Source organism: Oncorhynchus tshawytscha, linkage group LG09 (assembly GCF_018296145.1).
Source record: "Oncorhynchus tshawytscha isolate Ot180627B linkage group LG09, Otsh_v2.0, whole genome shotgun sequence".
In the NCBI taxonomy this organism is placed as follows: domain Eukaryota; kingdom Metazoa; phylum Chordata; class Actinopteri; order Salmoniformes; family Salmonidae; genus Oncorhynchus; species Oncorhynchus tshawytscha.
Window position 1 is genome coordinate 72,878,060 of NC_056437.1, and position 20,548 is coordinate 72,898,607.

A 20,548-nucleotide genomic window follows, 5' to 3' on the forward strand; every position below is an offset into this window, starting at 1 on the left:
GTGGGTTACGGGCTAGCAACCTTACATGAAACCCAACTAAATGGCATTTCACAAATGATTATTCTCCATGCGAGTGCTAATGTCCTTTTGTGCTGTTGGTTTTTCATGAAATGGTGAGTCAACATCACTTGTTTATGGAACTGCATGTTCTATGGAAACGAATTGGCAATGGAAAATTGCTTGTTCATCCTCTCGGGGGAACAACTGGTACGTACACCTGTTATTGTACCTGTGAAATCCCTCACGCGTTGATATCTGTTGTGAATGTTCTCCTCATGCTCCCCTCTCCTCTTTCCCTCCCTGCAGCTCCAGCGTCTGAAGCGCTCCCTCTCCTTTAAGACCCTGATGCGCAGTAAGAGTGTGGAGAACTTCTTCCAGAGGTCCTACAGTGACGCCCGTCTCCCCCCAGACTTCATCACCGACCCGCCACCCCCCTCCCCGCCCCCTGGCTCTCCCCTCGCCAGTGAATGCTCACCCTCCCGCTCTCCGTCACTCAGCCCCAACCCCTCCCTCTGCTCCCACTCCCCGTCTCTAAGCCCCTCCCCCTCGCTGTCTTCCAAGGCCCCGCCCCCAACCCGCCCACTGACGCAGGTGAACCACTGCTTCCAGGAGCACATTTTCCGCAAGCCCACCCACTGCCAGCTCTGCAAGCACCTGATCGTGGGTAAGGTGCCTACTTTACTCCCAGGCCTCTCGACACTACCAGCCTGCTTAGGCCTCAGTGTCTATGTAGGATTAGTTGCTTCATTCAGCCATTTCTCCTGGTTACTTGATCTTGTATTTCTAGCTGGTCAGTGTTATTACTTTATTAGGTCACTGCCACTATCCATTATACTAGAATCCACTTGACTATTAAGTGAACAGATTTCAAAGGCAGCACCTGACTAGGTAGCTAATGACTGGAAAATCTTAGTTGAAATTACTCACGTAATTTAATTCCTATTCAATAGCAATAACAATGTAATATTGATAACAGTGAAGCAAACATTAGGTGGATTATAATTGGAATTTATGCAGGAGAATAGCAGAGGTACCACAGGAATGGTATTACACTCCGCTCTTGTGTGTATTCTGGGTTTTCAGACATAAAGCATACAGTATGATTGGAATGAGAAGCTGAGGGCAAGTCTAGTTTGCGTGTTCACGTGCCCTTGATTTGATATGCTGCTGCGTGTGTAGAGGTTTAACATTCTCATACTCTTTTCCTCTTTGCTAAATCTACTTCCTGTCACCATGATTGATTGCAGAAGCTATTTTATTCCTCTTTGTTTTTGCTTGTGTTTGCTTACATCATAATTTTTTCTTTTCTTCAACGCACCAGCTGATCCAGCTCTCCTGTAGCCTGCCTCATTGCTCCCAGTCTCTTCTCTTTCTCTCCCACTGTCTCTGTCTCTCCTCTCTCATAGTCTCTCCTCTTTCTCCCCTAGTCTCTCCTCTCTCTCCCAGTCTCTCTGTCTTTCCTCTCTCATAGTCTCTCCTCTCTCTCTCCTAGTTTCTCCTCTCTCTCCCAGTCTCTCCTCTCTCTCCTCTCTCTCCCAGTCTCTCCTCTGTCTCTCCTCTCTGTCTCTCCTCTCTATCTCCCAGTCTCTCCTCTCTCTCCCAGTCTCTCTTCTCTCTCTCCCAGTCTCTCCTCTCTCTCCCAGTCTCTCCCAGTCTCTCCTCTCTCTTCCAGTCTCTCCTCTCTCTCACAGTCTCTCCTCTCTCTCTCCCAGTCTCTCCTCTCTCTTCCAGTCTCTCCTCTCTCTTCCAGTCTCTCCTCTAGTCTCTCCTCTCTCTCCCAGTCTCTCTCTCTTCCAGTCTCTCCTCTCCCTTCCAGTCTCTCCTCTCTCTTCCAGTCTCTCCTCTCTCTTCCAGTCTCTCCTCTCTCTTCCAGTCTCTCCTCTCTCTTCCAGTCTCTCCTCTCTCTTCCAGTCTATCCTCTCTCTCCTCTCTCTTCCAGTCTGTCCTCTCTCTCTCCCAGTCTCTCCTCTCTCTCCCAGTCTCTCCTCTCTCTTCCAGTCTCTTTTCTCTCTCCCCTCTCTTTTCTCTCTCCCAGTCTCTCCTCTCTCTCCTAGTCTCTCTGCTCCTTTCCAGTCTCTCCTCTCTCTCCCAGTCTCTTCTCTGTCTCTCCTCTGTCACCTCTCTCTCCCAGTCTCTCCTCTCTATCACCCAGTCTCTCCTCTCTCTTCCAGTCTCTCCTCTCTCTTCCAGTCTCTCCTCTCTCTCCCCTCTCTTCTCCTCTCCCAGTCTCTCCTCTCTCTCTCCCAGTCTCTCCTCTCTCTCCTAGTCTCTCTGCTCCTTTCCAGTCTCTCCTCTCTCTCCCAGTCTCTCCTCTGTCTCTCCTCTGTCTCCTCTCTCTCCCAGTCTCTCCTCTCTATCACCCAGTCTCTCCTCTCCCTCTCAAAGTCTCTCCTCTCTCTTCCAGTATCTCCTCTCTTCCAGTCTCTCCTCTCTTTCCCAGTCTCTCCTATCTCTGTCTCTCTTCTCTCTCCCAGTCTGTCCTCTCTCTCCCAGTCTCTCCTATCTCTGTCTCCCCTCTCTCTCCCAGTCTGTCCTCTCTCTCCCAGTCTCTCCCCTCTCTCCTCTCTCTCTCCCCCAGTCTCTCCTCTCTCTTCCAGTCTCTCCTCTCTCTCCCAGTCTCTCCTCTGTCTCTCCTCTGTCTCCTCTCTCTCCCAATCTCTCCTCTCCATCTCCCAGTCTCTCCTCTCCCTCTCCCACTCTCCTCTCTCTTCCAGTATCTCCTCTCTTCCAGTCTCTCCTATCTCTGTCTCCCCTCTCTCTCCCAGTCTGTCCTCTCTCCCAGTCTCTCCTATCTCTTCCAGTCTCTCCTCTCTCTCCCAGTCTGTCCTCTCTCTCCCAGTCTGTCCTCTCTCTCCCAGTCTATCCTATCTCTGTCTCTCCTCTCTCTCTTCCAGTCTCTCCTCTCTCTCCTCTCTCTCTTCCAGTCTCTCCTCTCTCTCTCCCAGTCTGTCCTCTCTCTCTTCCAGTCTGTCCTCTCTCTCTCCCAGTCTCTCCTCTCTCTCTCCCAGTCTCTCCTCTCTCTCCTAGTCTCTCTGCTCCTTTCCAGTCTCTCCTCTCTCTCCCAGTCTCTCCTCTGTCTCTCCTCTGTCTCCTCTCTCTCCCAGTCTCTCCTCTCTATCACCCAGTCTCTCCTCTCCCTCTCCAAGTCTCTCCTCTCTCTTCCAGTCTCTCCTCTCTTTCCCAGTCTCTCCTCTCTTTCCCAGTCTCTCCTATCTCTGTCTCTCTTCTCTCTCCCAGTCTGTCCTCTCTCTCCCAGTCTCTCCTATCTCTGTCTCCCCTCTCTCTCCCAGTCTGTCCTCTCTCTCCCAGTCTCTCCCCTCTCTCCTCTCTCTCCCAGTCTCTCCTCTCTCTTCCAGTCTCTCCTCTCTCTCCCAGTCTCTCCTCTGTCTCTCCTCTGTCTCCTCTCTCTCCCAATCTCTCCTCTCCATCTCCCAGTCTCTCCTCTCCCTCTCCCAGTCTCTCCTCTCTCTTCCAGTATCTCCTCTCTTCCAGTCTCTCCTATCTCTGTCTCCCCTCTCTCTCCCAGTCTGTCCTCTCTCTCCCAGTCTCTCCTATCTCTTCCAGTCTCTCCTCTCTCTCCCAGTCTGTCCTCTCTCTCCCAGTCTGTCCTCTCTCTCCCAGTCTATCCTATCTCTGTCTCTCTTCCAGTCTCTCCTCTCTCTCCTCTCTCTCTTCCAGTCTCTCCTCTCTCTCTCCCAGTCTGTCCTCTCTCTCTTCCAGTCTGTCCTCTCTCTCTCCCAGTCTCTCCTCTCTCTCTCCCAGTCTCTCCTCTCTCTCCTAGTCTCTCTGCTCCTTTCCAGTCTCTCCTCTCTCTCCCAGTCTCTCCTCTGTCTCTCCTCTGTCTCCTCTCTCTCCCAGTCTCTCCTCTCTATCACCCAGTCTCTCCTCTCCCTCTCCAAGTCTCTCCTCTCTCTTCCAGTATCTCCTCTCTTCCAGTCTCCCCTCTCTTTCCCAGTCTCTCCTATCTCTGTCTCTCTTCTCTCTCCCAGTCTGTCCTCTCTCTCCCAGTCTCTCCTATCTCTGTCTCCCCTCTCTCTCCCAGTCTGTCCTCTCTCTCCCAGTCTCTCCCCTCTCTCCTCTCTCTCTCCCCCAGTCTCTCCTCTCTCTTCCAGTCTCTCCTCTCTCTCCCAGTCTCTCCTCTGTCTCTCCTCTGTCTCCTCTCTCTCCCAATCTCTCCTCTCCATCTCCCAGTCTCTCCTCTCCCTCTCCCAGTCTCTCCTCTCTCTTCCAGTATCTCCTCTCTTCCAGTCTCTCCTATCTCTGTCTCCCCTCTCTCTCCCAGTCTCTCCTATCTCTTCCAGTCTCTCCTCTCTCTCCCAGTCTGTCCTCTCTCTCCCAGTCTGTCCTCTCTCTCCCAGTCTATCCTATCTCTGTCTCTCCTCTCTCTCTTCCAGTCTCTCCTCTCTCTCCTCTCTCTCTTCCAGTCTCTCCTCTCTCTCTCCCAGTCTGTCCTCTCTCTCTTCCAGTCTGTCCTCTCTCTCTCCCAGTCTCTCCTCTCTCTCTCCCAGTCTCTCCTCTCTCTCCTAGTCTCTCTGCTCCTTTCCAGTCTCTCCTCTCTCTCCCAGTCTCTCCTCTGTCTCTCCTCTGTCTCCTCTCTCTCCCAGTCTCTCCTCTCTATCACCCAGTCTCTCCTCTCCCTCTCCAAGTCTCTCCTCTCTCTTCCAGTATCTCCTCTCTTCCAGTCTCCCTCTCTTTCCCAGTCTCTCCTATCTCTGTCTCTCTTCTCTCTCCCAGTCTGTCCTCTCTCTCCCAGTCTCTCCTATCTCTGTCTCCCCTCTCTCTCCCAGTCTGTCCTCTCTCTCCCAGTCTCTCCCCTCTCTCCTCTCTCTCTCCCCCAGTCTCTCCTCTCTCTTCCAGTCTCTCCTCTCTCTCCCAGTCTCTCCTCTGTCTCTCCTCTGTCTCCTATCTCTCCCAATCTCTCCTCTCCATCTCCCAGTCTCTCCTCTCCCTCTCCCAGTCTCTCCTCTCTCTTCCAGTATCTCCTCTCTTCCAGTCTCTCCTATCTCTGTCTCCCCTCTCTCTCCCAGTCTGTCCTCTCTCTCCCAGTCTCTCCTATCTCTTCCAGTCTCTCCTCTCTCTCCCAGTCTGTCCTCCCTCTCCCAGTCTGTCCTCTCTCTCCCAGTCTATCCTATCTCTGTCTCTCCTCTCTCTCTTCCAGTCTCTCCTCTCTCTCCTCTCTCTCTTCCAGTCTCTCCTCTCTCTCCCAGTCTGTCCTCTCTCTCTTCCAGTCTGTCCTCTCTCTCTCCCAGTCTGTCCTCTCTCTCTCCCAGTCTGTCCTCTCTCTCTCACAGTCTCTCCTCTCTCTCCCAGTCTCTCCTCTCTCTTCCAGTCTCTCCTCTCTCTCCCAGTCTCTCCCCTCTCTTCCAGTCTCTCCTCTCTCTTCCAGTCTCTCCTCTCTCTCTTCTTTCTTCTAGTCTCTCCTCTCTCTCCCAGTCTCTATCTTCCAGTCTCTCCTCTCTCTCCCTGTCTCTCCTCTCTCTTCCAGTCTCTCCTCTCTCTTCCAGTCTCTCCTCTCTCTCCCAGTCTCTCCCCTCTCTCCTCTCTCTCCCAGTCTCTCCTCTCTCTCTCCCAGTCTCTCCTCTCTCTTCCAGTCTCTCCTCTCTCTCCTAGTCTCTCCGCTCTCTCCCAGTCTCTCCTCTCTCTTCCAGTCTCTCCTCTCTCTCCCAGTCTCTCCCCTCTCTTCCAGTCTCTCCTCTCTCTTCCAGTCTCTCCTCTCTCTCTTCTTTCTTCTAGTCTCTCCTCTCTCTCTCCCAGTCTCTATCTTCCAGTCTCTCCTCTCTCTCCCTGTCTCTCCTCTCTCTTCCAGTCTCTCCTCTCTTTTCCAGTCTCTCCTCTCTCTCCCAGTCTCTCCCCTCTCTCCTCTCTCCCCAGTCTCTCCTCTCTCTCTCCCAGTCTCTCCTCTCTCTTCCAGTCTCTCCTCTCTCTCCTAGTCTCTCCGCTCTCTTCCAGTCTCTCCTCTCTCTCCCAGGCTCTCCTCTGTCTCTCCTCTGTCTCCTCTCTCTCCCAATCTCTCCTCTCTCTCCCAGTCTCTCCTCTCCCTCTCCCAGTCTCTCCTCTCTCTTCCAGTATCTCCTCTCTTCCAGTCTCTCCTATCTCTGTCTCCCCTCTCTCTCCCAGTCTGTCCTCTCTCTCCCAGTCTGTCCTCTCTCTCCCAGTCTATCCTCTCTCTCCCAGTCTATCTTATCTCTGTCTCTCCTCTCTCTTCCAGTCTCTCCTCTCTCTCTTCCGGTCTCTTCTCTGTCTCTCCTCTGTCACCTCTCTCTCCCAGTCTCTCCTCTCTATCTCCCAGTCTCTCCTCTCCATCTCCCAGTCTCTCCTCTCCATCTCCCAGTCTCTCCTCTCCCTCTCCCAGTCTCTCCTCTCTCTTCCAGTATCTCCTCTCTTCCAGTCTCTCCTATCTCTGTCTCCCCTCTCTCTCCCAGTCTGTCCTCTCTCTCCCAGTCTCTCCTATCTCTTCCAGTCTCTCCTCTCTCTCCCAGTCTGTCCTCTCTCTCCCAGTCTGTCCTCTCTCTCCCAGTCTATCCTATCTCTGTCTCTCTTCCAGTCTCTCCTCTCTCTCTCTCTCTCTCTCCCAGTCTGTCCTCTCTCTCTTCCACTCTGTCCTCTCTCTCTCCCAGTCTCTCCTCTCTCTCTCCCAGTCTCTCCTCTCTCTCCTAGTCTCTCTGCTCCTTTCCAGTCTCTCCTCTCTCTCCCCAGTCTCTCCTCTGTCTCTCCTCTGTCTCCTCTCTCTCCCAGTCTCTCCTCTCTATCACCCAGTCTCTCCTCTCCCTCTCCAAGTCTCTCCTCTCTCTTCCAGTATCTCCTCTCTTCCAGTCTCCCCTCTCTTTCCCAGTCTCTCCTATCTCTGTCTCTCTTCTCTCTCCCAGTCTGTCCTCTCTCTCCCAGTCTCTCCTATCTCTGTCTCCCCTCTCTCTCCCAGTCTGTCCTCTCTCTCCCAGTCTCTCCCCTCTCTCCTCTCTCTCTCCCCCAGTCTCTCCTCTCTCTTCCAGTCTCTCCTCTCTCTCCCAGTCTCTCCTCTGTCTCTCCTCTGTCTCCTATCTCTCCCAATCTCTCCTCTCCCTCTCCCAGTCTCTCCTCTCTCTTCCAGTATCTCCTCTCTTCCAGTCTCTCCTATCTCTGTCTCCCTCTCTCTCCCAGTCTGTCCTCTCTCTCCCAGTCTCTCCTATCTCTTCCAGTCTCTCCTCTCTCTCCCAGTCTGTCCTCTCTCTCCCAGTCTGTCCTCTCTCTCCCAGTCTATCCTATCTCTGTCTCTCCTCTCTCTCTTCCAGTCTCTCCTCTCTCTCCTCTCTCTCTTCCAGTCTCTCCTCTCTCTCCCAGTCTGTCCTCTCTCTCTTCCAGTCTGTCCTCTCTCTCTCCCAGTCTGTCCTCTCTCTCCCCAGTCTGTCCTCTCTCTCTCACAGTCTCTCCTCTCTCTCCCAGTCTCTCCTCTCTCTTCCAGTCTCTCCTCTCTCTCCCAGTCTCTCCCCTCTTCCAGTCTCTCCTCTCTCTTCCAGTCTCTCCTCTCTCTCTTCTTTCTTCTAGTCTCTCCTCTCTCTCCCAGTCTCTATCTTCCAGTCTCTCCTCTCTCTCCCTGTCTCTCCTCTCTCTTCCAGTCTCTCCTCTCTCTTCCAGTCTCTCCTCTCTCTCCCAGTCTCTCCCCTCTCTCCTCTCTCTCCCAGTCTGTCCTCTCTCTCTCACAGTCTCTCCTCTCTCTCCCAGTCTCTCCTCTCTCTTCCAGTCTCTCCTCTCTCTCCCAGTCTCTCCCCTCTCTTCCAGTCTCTCCTCTCTCTTCCAGTCTCTCCTCTCTCTCTTCTTTCTTCTAGTCTCTCCTCTCTCTCCCAGTCTCTATCTTCCAGTCTCTCCTCTCTCTCCCTGTCTCTCCTCTCTCTTCCAGTCTCTCCTCTCTCTTCCAGTCTCTCCTCTCTCTCCCAGTCTCTCCCCTCTCTCTCTCTCTCTCCCAGTCTCTCCTCTCTCTCTCCCAGTCTCTCCTCTCTCTTCCAGTCTCTCCTCTCTCTCCTAGTCTCTCCGCTCTCTCCCAGTCTCTCCTCTCTCTTCCAGTCTCTCCTCTCTCTCCCAGTCTCTCCCTCTCTTCCAGTCTCTCCTCTCTCTTCCAGTCTCTCCTCTCTCTCTTCTTTCTTCTAGTCTCTCCTCTCTCTCCCAGTCTCTATCTTCCAGTCTCTCCTCTCTCTCCCTGTCTCTCCTCTCTCTTCCAGTCTCTCCTCTCTTTTCCAGTCTCTCCTCTCTCTCCCAGTCTCTCCCCTCTCTCCTCTCTCTCCCAGTCTCTCCTCTCTCTCTCCCAGTCTCTCCTCTCTCTTCCAGTCTCTCCTCTCTCTCCTAGTCTCTCCGCTCTCTTCCAGTCTCTCCTCTCTCTCCCAGGCTCTCCTCTGTCTCTCCTCTGTCTCCTCTCTCTCCCAATCTCTCCTCTCTCTCCCAGTCTCTCCTCTCCCTCTCCCAGTCTCTCCTCTCTCTTCCAGTATCTCCTCTCTTCCAGTCTCTCCTATCTCTGTCTCCCCTCTCTCTCCCAGTCTGTCCTCTCTCTCCCAGTCTGTCCTCTCTCTCCCAGTCTATCCTCTCTCTCCCAGTCTATCTTATCTCTGTCTCTCCTCTCTCTTCCAGTCTCTCCTCTCCCTCTTCCGGTCTCTTCTCTGTCTCTCCTCTGTCACCTCTCTCTCCCAGTCTCTCCTCTCTATCTCCCAGTCTCTCCTCTCCCTCTCCCAGTCTCTCCTCTCTCTCCCAGTCTCTCCTATCTCAGTCTCTCCTCTCTCTCCCAGTCTGTCCTCTCTCTCCCAGTCTCTCCTATCTCTTCCAGTCTCTCCTCTCTCCCAGTCTGTCCTCTCTCTCCCAGTCTGTCCTCTCTCTCCCAGTCTATCCTATCTCTGTCTCTCCTCTCTCTTCCAGTCTCTCCTCTCTCCCAGGCTGTCCTCTCTCTCTTCCAGTCTGTCCTCTCTCTCTCCCAGTCTGTCCTCTCTCTCTTCCAGTCTGTCCTCTCTCTCTCCCAGGCTGTCCTCTCTCTCTCCCAGTCTGTCCTCTCTCTCCCAGTCTGTCCTCTCTCTCTTCTAGTCTGTCCTCTCTCTCTCCCAGTCTATCCTATCTGTCTCTCCTCTCTCTTCCAGTCTCTCCTCTCTCTCCTCTCTCTCTTCCAGTCTCTCCTCTCTCTCTCTCTCTCCCAGTCTGTCCTCTCTCTCTCCCAGTCTGTCCTCTCTCTCTCTTCCAGTCTGTCCTCTCTCTCTTCCAGTCTTTCCTCTCTCACAGTCTGTCCTCTGTCTCTCCCAGTCTCTTATCTCTCTCTCTCTCCTCTCTCTTCCAGTCTCTCCTCTCTCTCCCAGTCTGCTCTCTATCTCTTCCAGTCTCTCCTATCTCTGTCTCTCCTCTCTCTATCTCCTCTCCCAGTCTCTTCTCTCCCAGTCTCTTCTCTCCCAGTTTCTCCTCTCTCTGTCTCTCCTCTATCTGTCTCTACTCTCTCTCTCTGTCTGTCCTCTCTCTCTCCCAGTCTCTCCTCTCCAGTCTCTGCTCTCTCTGTGTCTACTCTCTCTGTGTCTCTTCTCTCTCCCAGTCTGTTTTCTCTCTCTTCCAGTCTCTCCTCTCTCTCTCCCAGTCTCTCCCCTCTCTGTCTCTCATCTCTCTTATCAGTCTCTCCTCTCTCTGTCTCTCCCAGTCTCTCCTCTCTCTCTCCCAGTCTCTCCTCTCTCTCTCCCAGTCTCTCACCTCTCTGTCTCTCATCTCTCTTATCAGTCTCTCCTCTCTCTGTCTCTCCCAGTCTCTCCTCTCTCTCTCCCAGTCTCTCCTCTCTCTGTCTCTCCTCTCTCTCTCCCAGTCTCTCCTCTCTCTGTCTCTACTCTCTCTGTGTCTCTTATCAGTCTCCTCTCTCTCTCTCTGTCTCTCCTCTCTCTCTCCTCTCTCTGTCCCTCCTCTCTCTCTCCCAGTCTATCCTCTCTCTCTCTCTCTGTCTCTCCTCTCTCTGTCTCCTCTCTCTGTCTCTCCTCTCTCTCTGTCTCTCCTCACTCTGTCTCTCCTTTCTCTGTGTCTCCTCTCTCTGTGTCTCCTCTCTCTGTCTTTCCTCTCTATGTCTCTCTTCTCTCCCTGTTTCTCCCCTCATCTCCCAGTCTCTCCTCACTCTCTCTCTCTCCCAGTCTCTCCTCTCTCTCCCACTCTCTCATAGTCTCTGCTCTCTGCCTCCCAGTCTCTCCTTTCTCTCCCACTCTCCTCCCCTCCCAGTTTGTAACAGAACTGAGCTTGAGCAAATAGAAGATTCAGTTCAGTTCATGTATTGTTTGGTTAGTGTTTCCACATCTTTGTTATGGATTGGTAATCATAGGGCTCTAGACTAAATCCTTCTAAACATTATTTTTGGCACCAGTGAATAAGTAAACCTTGAACTGGAAATAAATAGTTTGGATGACTCAAACAATGCAGCTGAATGACATAGGGATTGTCTTCTCACTCTCCAACATAGAAAAGAAAAAACGCAAAACGAATTATATCTTAGAAAAAGGACAAAGAACATTTTTCCACTCTAACTAGGCTTGTTCCTAAGACAATGCTTGATGAGAATTGGTGTGACTAAAAACCAAATAGAACCCAAATGCCTCCAGCTGGTTGTCAGTCTCTCTATGTTTTGAGAGGGACCGTTGATAATGCACTGCTTAGTTCAGAAGGCAGTGCAGCACAATAGAAGTAGGGCAGTGCTTGATCAACCCTCTCTGGACGACTGAGATGAGATTTACATCAAACAGGAACCTGCTTTGATCACATGCCAACCTTATTTATTACTACATTCTGTCTCTCTCTTCCTCTCTCTCAATCCCCCCTCTCTCTCACCCCCTCTCTCAACCTCCCCCCTCTCTCTTTTCTCTCTCTCTCTAACCACTCCTCACTCTCCCCCTCTCCCTCTCTCTCTCAATTCAATTCAATTCAAGGGGCTTTATTGGCATGGGAAACATCTGTTAATATTGCCAAAGCAAGTGAAGTAGATAATATGCAAAATTGAAATAAACAATCAAAATTAACAGTAAACATTACACCCACAGACGTTCCAAAAGAATAAAGACATTACAAATGTCATATTATGTATATATACACAGTGTTGTAACAATGTACAAATGGTTAAAGTACAAAAGGGAAAATAAATAAACATAAATATGGGTTGTATTTACAAAGGTGTTTGTTCTTCACTGGTTGCCCTTTTCTTGTGGCAACAGGTCACAAATCCTGCTGCCGTGATGGCACACTGTGGTATTTCACCCAATAGATATGGGAGTTTATCAAAATCGGGGATGTTTTCGAATTCTTTGTGGGTCTGTGTAATCTGAGGGAAATATGTGTCTCTAATATGGTCATCTATTTGGCAGGAGGTTAGGAAGTGCAGCTCAATTTCCACCTCATTTTGTGGGTCAGTGTGCACATAGCCTGTCTTCTCTTGAGAGCCAGGTCTGCCTACGGCAGCCTTTCTCGATAGGAAAACTATGCTCACTGAGTCTGTTAGGGTGTGCAGGATGAATACGTGGTCTGTCGTACGATCATTTGGTAAAAAGCCTATTTGACATTTGCTCAGTACATTGTTTTCACTGAGGAAATGTACGAGTCTGTTGTTAATTATAATGCAGAGGATTTTACCAAGGTTGCTGTTGACGCATATCTCACTGTAGTTATTGGGGTCAAACTTGTCTCCACTTTTGGATTGAGGTGATCAGTCCTTGGTTCCAAATATTGGGGAAAATGCCAGAGCTAAGGATGATGTTAAAGAGTTTTAGTATGGCCAATTGGAATTTGTTATCTGTATATTTTGTCATTTCATTGAGGATACCATCAACACCACAGGCCTTTTTGGGTTGGAGAGTTTTTATTTTGTCCTGTAGTGAATTAAAGGTAATTGGAGAATAAAGTGGGTTCTGGTAGTCTTTAATAGTTCATTCTAAGATTTGTATTTGATCATGTATATGTTTTTGTTCTTTGTTCTTTGTTATAGAGCCAAAAAGATTGGAGAAGTGGTTTACCCATACATCTCCATTTTGGATAGATAGTTCTTCGTGTTACTGTTTGTTTAATGTTTTCCAATTTTCCCAGAAGTGGTTAGAGTCTATGGATTATTCAATTACATTGAGCTGATTTCTGATGTGCTGTTCCTTCATTTTTCATAGTGTATTTCTGTATTGTTTTAGTGATTCACCATAGTGAAGGGGTAGACTCAGGTTTTCCGGCTCTCTATGTTTTTGGTTGGACAGGTTTCTCAATTTCTTTCTTAGGTTTTATCATTCTTCATCAAACCATTTGTCATTGTTGTTAATTTTATTCGGGTTTTCTGTTTGACATTTTTAGATTTGATAGGGAAGCTGAGAGGTCAAATGTACTGTTTAGATTTTCTACTGCCAAGTTTACACCTTCACTATTACAGTGGAACATTTTGTCCAGGAAATTGTCTAAAAGGGATTGAATTTGTTGTTGCCTAATTGTTTTTTTGGTAGGTTTCCACACTACATTCCTTCCATCTATAGCATTTCTTAATATTACTGAGTTCCTTTGGCTTTGATGCCTCATGATTGAGTATTGCTCTTTTCAAGTAGACTGTGCTTTTGCTGTGATCTGATAGGGGAGTCAGTGGGCTGACTGTGAACGCTCTGAGAGACTCTGGGTTGAGGTCAGTGATAAAGTAGTCTACAGTACTACTGCCAAGAGATGAGCTATAGCTGTACCTACCATAGGAGTCCCCTCGAAGCCTACCATTGACTATGTACATACACAGCATGTGACAGAGCTGCAGGAGTTGTGACCCGTTTTTGTTAGTTATGTTGTCATAGTTGTGCCTAGGGGCTCATATGTGGGGGGGAATGCTGTCACCTCCACCTCTGAGGATGTCAGGTTCTTGTCCGGTTCTGGCATTTAGGTCGCCACAGACTAATACATGTCCCTGGGCCTGGAAATGATTGATTTCCCCCTCCAGGATGGAGAAGCTGTCTTTATTAAAGTATGGGGATTCTAGTGGGGGGATATAGGTAGCACACAGGAGGACATTCTTCTCCGTTAAGATAATTTCCTTTTGAATTTCTAGCCAATTGTAAAATGTTCCTGTTTTGATTAATTTAATGGACTGAGTTAGGTCTGCTCTATACCAAATTAGCATACCCCCAGAGTCCCTTCCCTGTTTCACACCTGGTAGTTTGGTGGATGGGACTACCAGCTCTCTGTAACCTTGAGGGCAACCAGTGGGTCCGTCTCCTCTATACCAGGTTTCTTGTAGGATGACAATGTCTGTATTTCTGATTTCTTTGATGAAGTCCAGGTTCCTGCTCTTTAGGCCAAATGCCTCAGGCCTTGGATATTCCAGGATGAGGCCTTGGATATTCCAGGATGAGATAGTGAAGGCTTTGTGTTCCATAAAGTGTCCAATGATGTTGGTCATGCGGTTTGGCCTCAGGCCAGTAAGTGTGAGCAGAGCCTGTTGAGCATCTGGTACATGCCATTGCCTTGGGCTAGTGTAAGAGTGGGGGTTGGGCCTGTTTGCCTGCTCACTGCCTGGGTGTATGTGTGACTTCCATGTTGAGGCCCTCTTTGTGGGGATGGGGTGGGCAGGAGGGGCATAAATCTAATCTGAGGGGGGTTGATTGGTTGGGTTGGGGGTGTGGATGAGGTCTGGATGTAGGTCCTCTATGTGTAGGTCCGGGGGGGTGTCTATTGGTGTCTATTGATCTGTTGCTCCTGTGTGAAGTGTTGGGGCTGCGTTTGAGAGCGATGTCCTTTAGGGTCCGGGAGAAGGTGGGCACTGCTGCCTTGTATAGGTGGACCTGGTCATAAAGGCTGTTCAAGTCCAGGGTGGAGTGGTGGGCCGGGTAAACATTTGGTTTTGAGGCACAGTCACGGGAAATACTTGCGTTTTCCCATGGTATGGTATCAGGGTGGAAATCTTTTTGTGGTAGCAGGGTGGATGTAACCACTTGTGCATTGGGGAAAGTAGAAGAAGCTTTTTCAATCACTCCTTTGAGTGCTGTGGCCACCCTTTCCTGCTGTGCTCTGAGGTCGTTTGTGCCTGTGTGTATTATTATGTAACTATGTGAACATAGTTGGCCCTCAGACAGAAGGTCTAGGGCGCGCTGGGTGTTTGGACACCAGAGTTTAGACACACTGTGTTTGGGAAAACGTTTTTTTCCCTTGTATATATTTCCCATTTGAGTCCATAAGGAGTACAACCTGTGTCTTGTGTATGTCCTCAGTGGGTGTGGGGGGGTTATCAGGAGCGCTGTCAGGGTGGCTGACAGGGGGGGTGCTCAGAGGGGGTGAGATCCCCTGGGCTTGGGGTTCTTCATTTGTCTGTCCCGCTGTGATGTCGACGTGGTCAGGGTCTGTCTGGGGTGGACTGTTCTGCTGTGGTGTCGAGACTTTTGTCGGGAACTGAGGTGGGCTGTTCTGCTGGCTTCTCTGCGGGGGTGGCCATCGCTCTAGTAGGTTGATCTCTGTCACACGCCACCCCCCTCACCCTCTCCTCCAGCAGTCTGATCCTCTCCTCTAGTGCTCTGTTCTGCTCCTGCTCCTGCTCTTTCTCCTGTTGTAGTTGTCTCACCACAGTCCAGAGTGCAGATATGTCTCTCTCCACCTCCAGCACTCCGGGTCTGGTTAAGGGGGTGTTGTTGTGCTGGACTGTTGTCTGGGTCTGTGCTGATTGGAGTGTAATCACCTGCTGTTCCAGCTCCACCTGCCTTACCTCCAGCTGGGTGAATTTATCCTTCATTTCAATGAGGGAGTAGTACTTACTCTGTGCTGGGAGGTTGACTTTCCGCCGGGGGTGGCTCATCTGTGGGGTTATATAATGAAAAGGTCTGGTCTGACCCACTCGGGGTGGAGGTTTCTTTCTCAAGGGAGAGCTTCTCCTGCTGAGCTAATTCTTTGATTAGGTGAAAGTCCAGCTGAAACTGTTTGGGGTTGCCCTGTACCAATACTGTTGCATACTTATAGAGATTTATATTAGCTGACTCAGAGTCCTCGTTGTCTAGTATCCTGAGTTTCCACCCCTCGGTAACACCCCCCCTCTCTTAACAGAGGGGTAGTGTGCTAATACAGCACTGTGCAATGCCAGGAGATGGTCTGTGTGGAAGATGAGGTTGCTGATGTTCCCATTTTTATAATAGTCAGCAAAAAGTGTCTCTTGATTTTCCATAAGTAGCTTAATTTTGTGCTATTTTCGTGTCTTAACATTCTTTACATACACAGGGTAGTGTATTTTAATTACCTCTGAATAGCGGGAGGCAGCTTCTAAGGCCTCTCCATTTGGTTGGAGTCGACTGCGTGACTCTCCTGCCATTGTTGGGCTAAAGGGCTTTGACACCTCTCACTTGACACATCAGTGCTAATTGAAGTTGTATCAAGCTTGGCAGCCTTCATTTAGCATTCAGTCCTCATAAAGTCATGTATTTTTCTTCTTGGCTTTTGGAAATAAAATATAGTTTCAGACTAAACATTAGTCACTCAGTTCCAGGTTGGATGGTGTTTTCAGGTTTCGGTTGTTTTCCAGAGAATTTGCTGTCCTGCTTTGGAATAATAATCTTTGGTAGTTGTAAGCCTTCCAGGTGATTCCAAAATCAGGTTGTAGGTTTTGAGTTTTAATTTGGAGTGAAGGTTATGTTGTAGAGGGTAGCATCCTGTATATGTTCCTGACAAAAAAAATGTTTATCTATCTTTTTTTTAAGAACATGCTGAAAAATGCAGGAGCTCATCTGCTCATGACCTCTTTTCTCTCTCTCTCTCTCTCTCTCTCTCTCTCTCTCTCTGTCTGTAGGTAACTCTAAACAGGGTCTTCGGTGTAAAACCTGTAAGATGGGTGCTCACCTGTGGTGCACCTCAGAGTTGTCCCAGCAGCCCTGCAATGGAAAGGTATGTCCCCTGTCCTGGTCTACAGATCTGGACACACACACACACACTCCCCCTGCAACCCCTGCAGTACTGGCCCCAAGGCTGGATCAGTGCTTCTCAAGGTCCTGTCCATGTATGCAGTAAAAGCTGCTAACAGTATGGGCACACATATGGAATGGGCAGTGACTATGCAGCAGTGTTTGTAGGTGTGTGTGCGTGTGTATGCATTTGTGTACAGCTGTGTGTGCATAGATACTGCTGATGCTGTTGAAACCGGTCTGTTAATCAGTGGTCAGAGTGGTCCCTCTAGTAGAAGGCAGAAGCTCCCCTGTCTGAATTCTCCCTGCCTAAATATTCCCTATCTGTTTCAAACCACACATGATCCTTCTTGATCCCTTCAAGGATGCCAGATAGAAGTCATTAGTATGCAGGGGAAGTCAGGTCCCTGAACAACGTTGTTTGAAATTCACTGAGGAACTCAGGAGCTGTTGGATGTAGAAGAAAATACTGTACTGAGTAGTTGAGAGGGAGTGTGTGATGGAGAGAGAGAGAGAGAGAGAGAGAGAGAGAGAGAGAGAGATACATAGATAAGCCAGAATATCTTTGGAAGGAACAAAGGAACACCATTCATCCCTGTTACTCTGCCCCTGCCTTATAACAGTGCTGATAGCTCATCTCAATGTCAGCACACAGGGAAATCAACATCTCCATTGAAACAGTCCCCGTGCCTAATTCGGTGTTAAATTGTTTGTGTGTTCTGTGTGCAGTTGGGAACGTGTAAGTAGTCTGCGTGCTTGTGTGAGTGCTTCAATATGTGTGTGTGAGTGTGCGTGCGTGTGTGTGCCCGCGCAAGGTTGCGCGTGTCGAGACCCCGGCAGCAGGTTTAATTGATTTACAATTAAGCCAGAGAAAACACAGTGATGTTAGCAATATTACTTCTCACAGGATACTCATGTATTGACTTTTGGCAACTGTTGGTCAGACTGTTGCTGCTTAGTCCGCCCTATCTCGTCCTCTCTCTCTACTTCAATTACTGTAATGTAATTCTATAAATTAGCTGAATAAAAACCCAGAACTACAGGCTATAAAAATGAATGCCTGTAAACAGAAAATCCATATTATTCTCCCTCCTCTGTGTGTGTTAGTCTGGGGTCGGGGCCTTCAAGCGGAACTTCAGCTCTCCCATGCTGGTTAACGAACAGCTGGCTGTCGTCAAGGAGGTGCTGCCCACCCAAGGTGAGCATGCCCAGTAATGAAAATGTGTGTGTGTGTGTGTGTGTGGATTTGTGTATCTGCATCCATGTGTGGGGTGTCGTGCATGAAGACGTGTGTATTCTGCACGTGTCTATCTGCATGTGTGTGTCGTATCCTAGCCCTGAGAGGAAGTGGACGTGATTAAAGTCCTTCACCCTATAGAATAGATCCTTATGAATAAGGGCCAGCTCTCATTCCACCTGCTGTCCTTTCCTTCTTCCCTGTTTCCTTCCTCCTTCCGTCCATCAGTGTTCTGTTAACCTGCCCCCTCCCTCCCACCACCATAACCCCAGGTCTGTCACTTTGACGTCGGGCTTGTGTTCCAAAATGGGACCCTGTCCCCTTGGCACTATAAAGGGAATAGGGTTCTGTTTGGGACTCTCACCTTGGGTCTGAGCCAGGGCAGGCTGGGATTATCACCTGTCATTACACACATCAGGTAGTACAGAACAGCCCACCTCACTGCCATTACAGTGACTGTTGAGCAGGGAAATGACTGGTTTAAATTGATGGAGCTCTACCTGGAATAGAGAACCAGTCCCAACTGATTCTCACTCTGACCGATACTGAAAAAACATCAACTCAATACAGCCTCTACCACTAATGCTTGACTTTCATCTCACAGAGCACTGAAACGACAATGTACTTCCTGAAAATACAATGTGCAAACTTGTAAAGAGCCTTGGACTTCACTGGTGCCCTCTGTCAGATCTTCAGTAGGTCACTGTCTGTCTGGGACTGGGTCATTACACCTATATTTAGAGCTCTGGGCTGGGCCTCCCTTAACGTCAGTTATGACGGCAGTTCCCAATCTCTGATGCTGCTTGTCTGTGCGTGTGTTCCTGTAAAGGTTTAAATATCTGTGTGTGTTTTCAGGGGCAGGCCGGGGGCGTGGGGTGGACCCTATTTACGCAGCCCTGCGCTATGGGACGTCCCTGGCACAGATGAGCCGCTCCAGTTTTGGGAGCGTGTCCGAGTCGCCCACGCACAGCCAGGTATGACGTCACCACCTGTACCATGGGGACACGGAGCCTGTTAATTAGTGACTCTATAGAGGGGGCCTTCACCTTCATGTGACCCTGTACCCAATCATGTGACCCAATCTCCACATGCTCCATCACCTGCATGTGAGCCTATTTCTATTGTCCTGTTGTGTTTCTAGCAAAACCAGCAATTCTCCCTCACTTCAACTAGATGACTCAGAGCCTGAGAGTCTGTTCTCGGTCAACTTACCTGCTAAAAGAAGGGTTTGACTTAGAAAACTACAGAAACACATTTAGTGTCTCGATGTGTCCCGAGTTTGTCCTCTCTCACTCTGTTCCATCTTTTTTGTCTTGAATCCCTCTTTTTCCATTTATTTTCTCTGTTTCTCAGGGTGAAGGAGGAGAGGAGGGGGAGCAGAGGCAGTACAGCATGGAGGAGGAGATGCCACAGGAGACAGGGGGTAAGAACACGTGTGTGTGTCTGTTCGCGTGTGTGTGTCCTCGTGTATTTATGTGTGTGTGTGTGTGTGTCTTGAGTATGTACATCCTTGCTTGCTGTCTGACCTGATCGTTCAGGCTGAGTGACGCATCTCCTTGTCTGTCAGATCTGCCTCCGTGTGAAAACGAGAAGGCGGAACCTGAGGGTGGGGACAGCGAGCAGCTCCAGGAGCCTGTAGAGGAAACCAGTGTGAAGGTACACACACACACACACACACACACACACACACACACACACACACACACACACACACACACACACACACACACACACACATACACACACACACACACACACACACACACACACAGTCCTCTTCCTGCTAACTGACCTTATGTTCAGAGACACTATATTTAACTAAAACGTTTTTCCGTCTGTATTCCTTCTCCCTGTCTGTGTCCATCCAGGTTCCCAGGCGTATTGAGGTTCACTCCATCCACACGTATGTAGCGCTCTTCAAGTTCCTGCCTCAGGAGCACAACGACCTCGGACTAGAGTGAGTGATTGAATGGGGTCTGTTTGTGTGGGTTTGTGTGTCCGTCCCGGTATTCTACAGCATCTGTCATTTCTTCAAGATTAAAACATCCTTGCCATCTGTAGAAGGGACCATGTGAAGGAACCATTAAGGAGGTGCAGCCTGCTAATGATAAAACACAGCGACAATTACCGCCCACACATACACACTGTCCGCTTTGGGGTGGGGTGGGGCGGGGGCTGAATGATAAAGACACTGAAAATGAATTAGAGATGAAAGGATGAGGAGAAATATGGAGGGTCTAGATGGAGAGAACAGCTTGAAACAGACAAAACGGAAGGGAGAGAAGGGAGAAGGGAAGGGAGAGACAAAACAGATGCAAAGAATGCCAGCAGAACAGGGAGAGGGTAGAAGGGAGTGAGAGGAAGAGGAGGAGGAAGGAAGGACAGGGATGAGGGAGGAAAGATAGAAGAGTATAAAGGTCAAGATGTGTGTTAGGGAGAGAAGAGAGCTGTGGGTGCAGGTAATAAAGAGGTACATCGCCATGGGGATGGTTCACAGCCATCTGGTGTCTCATGGGTCTGTGTGTGTGTGTGTGTGTGTGTGTGTGTGTGTGTGTGTGTGTGTGTGTGTGTGTGTGTGTGTGTGTGTGTGTGTGTGTGTGTGTGTGTGTGTGTGTGAGAGAGAGAGTAGCTCTGTGTATACAGGACAGTGAGCTGAGCTAGAGCTCTGTGTAAAGAGAGAGAGTAGCTGTGACAGGCCAGGACGATCAAATAGGGCAGCAGGGAGAGCAGAGCAGACACCCAAGGGACTTCATAGAGAGAACTTGTGTAATGGGGACAGTACAGTAGCTCTGTGTATACAGTACAGTAGCTCTGTGTATGTAGGACAGCCCAGCAGCTCTGTGTATACAGGACAGTACAGTAGCTGTGTGTATACAGGACAGTACAGTACACTAGCTCTGTATATAGGACAGTGGATACTGCGTAGTCTGTGTACATGAGTCTGATTCATGTTTATGTGTTTGTGAGGGGTGTGTGCTTGTGCATAGGGCTGTGATGGTCATGGTATTTTGGATGATGGTAATTGGCCAGCCAAATGACCGCGGTCAACGCAATAAATGTTCAAATAGCCTGGGGAAAAAAATATGTCCACATTTTCTCCTTTCCTCTGCTCCTGACTGCATGTGCTGCCATAGAAATATCATTAATAGAATGGGCATCCTCATTCAAGACCATGGTGGCGTAATGGGTGGAAGTAAAAGCAGGAAGTGCTTCAACATGTGCTGTGATTAGTTGATTCAAGTCAACTGACATTACAAAAAAATACATTACATCGCATGAGCCACATCAGTCAACACCATTTGAATGAACATTCGACATTTCCATTGGAATTATTGCCTCACAATATCAAACAGCCATTGCAAGGGAAGGGGGCGTTGCCTAGGCTACTGAAGGCTCGTTTGCTACGACACCTTGCTTGTTTCAGCCAAGTTTCATTGCGTTGTTTAGAGTCCGTGTT

General features: G+C 49.4%; 1 protein-coding gene across 1 annotated transcript in view; it reads left to right on the top strand.

The window, feature by feature from the left end:
* Positions 1-249: 249 nt before the first annotated feature.
* Positions 250-20,548, top strand: part of LOC121847214 (SH3 and cysteine-rich domain-containing protein 2-like) — a 26,590-nt gene continuing 6,291 nt past the window's right edge. Inside the window, exons 1-7 of the mRNA XM_042327383.1 lie at positions 250-664; positions 15,743-15,837; positions 16,962-17,052; positions 17,947-18,065; positions 18,445-18,514; positions 18,659-18,747; positions 18,960-19,048. Coding sequence (XP_042183317.1) covers positions 265-664; positions 15,743-15,837; positions 16,962-17,052; positions 17,947-18,065; positions 18,445-18,514; positions 18,659-18,747; positions 18,960-19,048 — 953 coding nt within the window. The 5' untranslated portion in view covers positions 250-264. The remainder of the gene's footprint in view (positions 665-15,742; positions 15,838-16,961; positions 17,053-17,946; positions 18,066-18,444; positions 18,515-18,658; positions 18,748-18,959; positions 19,049-20,548) is intronic.